General features: G+C 35.5%; 1 protein-coding gene across 1 annotated transcript in view; it reads right to left on the reverse strand.

Moving 5' to 3' along the window:
* LOC127409690 (transcription factor GATA-4-like) overlaps window positions 1-5,000 on the reverse strand; it is a 12,725-nt gene that overhangs the window by 6,554 nt on the left and 1,171 nt on the right. The window contains exon 2 of the mRNA XM_051644434.1: window positions 101-267. Coding sequence (XP_051500394.1) covers window positions 101-267 — 167 coding nt within the window. The remainder of the gene's footprint in view (window positions 1-100; window positions 268-5,000) is intronic.

Raw genomic sequence — 5,000 nt, forward strand, 5'->3', positions numbered from 1 at the left:
CTTCTGAAAGAACTATGAGAAAATAAGGTTTCACAAAGTACATTTACATGTATTATTTTGCTGAAATGGTTTGTATTAATGCTGTCTGAGAGAGACCCACCAGTCGTCTTTGAGGTTTAATGAGTGGACGGTTTATTCCGTTCATTTTGTGGTAGAGTCCACAGGCGTTACACAGATAATGACCCGTTCCATCTCGCCGCCAGAGAGGAGTGGACATCGCCCCACAGTTCACACACTCACGCCCCTCTGCGAAGTCATCGAATAACTCTGAAGAGAGAGACAAAAAGATAGGCAAATAAAGAGAGACAGATGTTGAATCAGGGGCATTTGTACTTTTTTTAAATCCCCTTTTCTCACATGTTGGAATGCCCAATTCCCACTACTTAGTAGGTCCTCGTGGTGGCGCGGTTACACACCTCAATCCGGGTGGTGGAGGACAAGTCTCAGTTGCCTCCGCTTCTGAGACCGTCAATCCGCGCATCTTATCACGTGACTCGTTGTGCATAACACCACGGAGACTCACAGCATGTGGAGGCTCATGCTACTCTCCGCGATCCACGCACAACTTACCACACGCCCCATTGAGAGCGAGAACCACTAATCGTGACCACGAGGAGGTTACCCCATGTGACTCTACCCTCCCTAGCAACCGGGCCAATTTGGTTGCTTAGGAGACCTGGCTGGAGTCACTCAGCACGCCCTGGATTCGAACTCACGACTCTAGGGGTGGTAGTCGACGTCAATACTCACTGAGCTACCCAGACCCCCGGGCATTTGTACTTTATAGCAGTACAGGGGTACTGAAAAATAGTGTATCCCGTTATTGTTTTACTAAGTGAGAAACCACTTCAAACGACTGCAATGATTCAAAATGAACTGCGAAGTTATTCAAACCCTTTTGCTAACCCGTTTTACAGATTCATTGGAAAGAACTGACTCACAAGAGTCATTCATCATTTTGGCATTGCTAGTCCTGAACTGCGAACCAATACTGTCTTGCTAATCCATCTGACGAAGAACTGAAAACTGATTCAGAACACTTTGTTAAGCACAAAAGCACAAAAGCTATTGTCGCAAGTTCCATCGTTTCCAACATAGTGAGTTGCATTGCTGTACGGGACTTTGCAATGTTGTTTGCAAATGTTCTTTTGAAACAAAAAATCATTGAACGATGTTACAGTTGGCTTACGATGCTTTTGGGAAATGCACCCCTGTTTGACGGATAAACCACGAAGTGATTCAGACCTATTTGCTAACACGTTTGACTGATACGCTTAAAAGAACCAACTCAAATGCGAGATTCATTCACGAATTGGGCATTGCTAGATCAGAACCACAAAACGATACAGACCAATTTGTTAACAAGTTTGACTGAAGAACCGTGAGCCAATTCACACCTTTTTGCTAACATTTTTAAACAGTGTAATTGAAAGAACTGATTCAGAACCGTGAGCCAATTCAACCCGTTTCGCTAACCCGCCTGACCGATACATTGAAGAAAAATAACGACTCAAAAGATTGATTCATTTGCGAATCGGGCATCGCTACTTCTGAACCGCTAACCGATTCAGACCAATTTGCTAATACGTTTGACTAATGAACCGCGAGCCAATTCAGACCAATATGCTAACCTGTTTAAAACGATTCATTGAAAGAACAGACTCAAAAGAGTGCTTCATTTATGAATCGGGCATCGCTACTTCTGAACCGCGAACCGATTCAGACCAATTTGCTAACACGTTTGACTAATGAACCATGAGCCAATTCAGACCTTTTTGCTAACCTGTTTAAACCAATTCATTGAAAGAACCGATTCAAAAGAGTGATTCATTTACGAATTGGGCATCGCTAGCTCTGAACCGCTAACTGATTCAGACCAATTTGCTAACACGTTTGACAAATGAACCACGAGCCAATTCAGACCTTTTTGCTAGCATGTTTAAACCGATTCATTGAAAGAACTGACTCAAAAGAGTGATTCATTTACGAATTGGGCATCGCTAGTTCTGAACCGTTAACTGATTCAGACCAATTTGCTAACACGTTTCACTAATGAACCACGAGCCTATTCAGACCTTTTTGTTGGCATGTTTAAACCGAATCATTGAAAGAACCGACTCAAAAAAGTGATTCATTTACGAATCGGGCATCGCTAGTTCTGAACCGCTAACCGATTCAGACCAATTTGCTAATACGTTTGACTAATGAACCATGAGCCAATTCAGACCTTTTTGCTAGCATGTTTAAACCAATTCATTGAAAGAACCGACTCAAAAAAGTGATTCATTTACGAATCGGGCATCGCTAGTTCTGAACCGCTAACCGATTCAGACCAATTTGCTAATACGTTTGAGTAATGAACCATGAGCCAATTCAGACCTTTTTGCTAACATGTTTAAACCAATTCATTGAAAGAACCAACTCAAAAGAGTGATTCATTTACGAATCGGGCATCGTTAGTTCTGAACCGCGAACTGATTCAGAACAATTTACTTACAGATTTGACTGATAAATTGAGACCGTTTTGCTAAACCGCTTGGCCGATACATTTAAAAGAACCTATTTAAAAGAGGGATTCAAACGAGAATCGGGCATCGATAGTTCTTCATAATTTTGATTTTATTTATTAATTTAGGCTACTCTATTTACAAACTAATTATTAGTTCTTTAGAATAGTAAAATTCAAAAATCCAAGAACCTTAAATAGAAGAACCCGATATATCTTGAATCAAAGCAACTGAGGTTAACCTGACATATAAATGGAAACATATGCTCATATATCATTACAGTCTCTTAGGAGCCCTTAAATACAGCACTGAACCAATGTGTGCAAATAAGACAAAATATTCAATAATCATTCATTTCTCTCAGTAAACCATTCATGAGGCTTTCAGACTGCTTTGTGGCACTTTTAACAAGCTGTCAAGTTCAACAGAGCAATATTTCAAATGACTATCAGCATCATATATCATATATCCACACGAATAACTCTTGAGCCATAAACTCAACTTGTTGCATGCAAAAGGCCATTTTCTTTCAGCCATGTCTTCACATTATTATCAGGAATTAGTAAGACTAATTACCGACAAATCAGAGGATTATAACTAACATATTTAAACAATCATAAATAAGTTAGTTTGGACAGAAAGGAGGAGACACACTAGCAGTTCTAACCTTGAGAACTTCTCACATAAATCATTTTTTTTCTCAGTTGACAAATAATAAGTTGATTGGCACAATCAGTTAAGCAGTTATAGGGCTCATACAAAGACTTACAACATACATTTACTGTATTATTACAATATATATATATATATATATATAGCCTTATGAGCACAATTTGGGGAATTTTTGGAATGTCAGAAATCCACATTATGGGAGAGATTTTGCAGCAATGACTGATAAGAAACTTACATTTGACTGACTTTTTATTTTAAGTCTATGCATTAAATTAATGATCAGACTAACTCCAACCAAGAACCAGCAAAACTTCTAACACTATCCATCAATGTGATCTAATAACATTAAAGACTGAATTTTGAACTGGAAACAAAATTAGAGACAATAGAATAAAGCCTCTTTTATTAGTGTGTGAAAGTACATTTACAACAACAGACTATTAAAAGCACATTATGACAAAGGTAACATTTATTCATAAACGTGTAGTTTAATTAAAATCTGCTACTATAATACACTTTTATTTTTCAAACAATAACATTATTTTAAGCTAAATCTGTCTGAGGTTACTAATGAAGTAGTTGTTTATTTGAATGTCTTCTTTCAAGTAATATGTTTGGTCTCACTGGGATTTGCATTGTGTGACACAAACTGTCATAAATTGTCATGGAATTGAAAAATTGTCAAACGTTCGATTTGGCAATATTTCACTATAATCGCGAAAACTTCTAAAAAAAAAACGTAATTATTTATATTTTTTAGAATTTTTTAGAATTGATTGAAGTCTACTGGATTGCTCCTTTGATATGCATGGAAAAAATAAAATGTATGAAACTTCTTAAACCGAATCTAATATGATAATATTCTGAAATCGGATTGATGCGTATGCTATTGCCTAATTAATGTCTGAAAAATAAAAATAAAATAAATAAATAAATATATAAATATATAAATAATAATAATAATAATAATAATAATATATATAATAAAATAGATAAGTAGGCTACAATTGATTTAATTTAAGTCGTTAAGTTTTTTGATAGTTTATATAAATTGTTTTATTAACACATAAATTACCCGAAACCAAATAGTCAAATTCAGCACTTATCACAACGAAAACATTTACGGATATAGCCCACAATAACAGAGTTTAATTACTCTCTCTTATAATTTTAAGCTATAAAAATGAGCTGTAAAAGCTATGAAACAAACATATAGCCGGTGTGAATCTAAAATAAGTTTTTGTGCGATATTTAAATCACAGTAGCGACACTTTGTGATTCTCATACAGGGGAAAAACATACAAATATTTAATGTCGGTTTCATGTATTATACACGCTGGAGAATGAAGTTAATGAATAAAAAGGACATTTAGAAACTATGTTAAATAGCAAATGTACGGCTAAATATTTATAGGCTATACATATATATTTTCTGTATTTTAAACGGGTTTAAAATCGAGGATAAATGCAGAAATAAAATGTTTTTAAAGGTTTAAATTACTGTTATAATTTGTCGGGTCTTGTCAAGCTTGTTATCGAGCGACAGGACGCCTGATGCTTTTGAGAAGAGAAATACAAAAGCTTTTTCTTTTATTTTTGTTTCGTTCGAACACCGAAAAAAGGAAGAACTTTTTCAGATAGCAATTATTTATTTATCTTAAGCTGCAGATTCAACTGAGGAAAGTCAAATAGCAGTTTAATGTTAATACAGAATAATAGTAAAAAAAAATCACTAATGCACGAATAAAAACAAAAACAAATCTACTGTAGCTGTTTTAAGTCGAAATGTATTTTTTTACATTAGCCTATGAAGATTAAACA

Source organism: Myxocyprinus asiaticus, chromosome 19, assembly GCF_019703515.2.
Source record: "Myxocyprinus asiaticus isolate MX2 ecotype Aquarium Trade chromosome 19, UBuf_Myxa_2, whole genome shotgun sequence".
NCBI lineage: Eukaryota > Metazoa > Chordata > Actinopteri > Cypriniformes > Catostomidae > Myxocyprinus > Myxocyprinus asiaticus.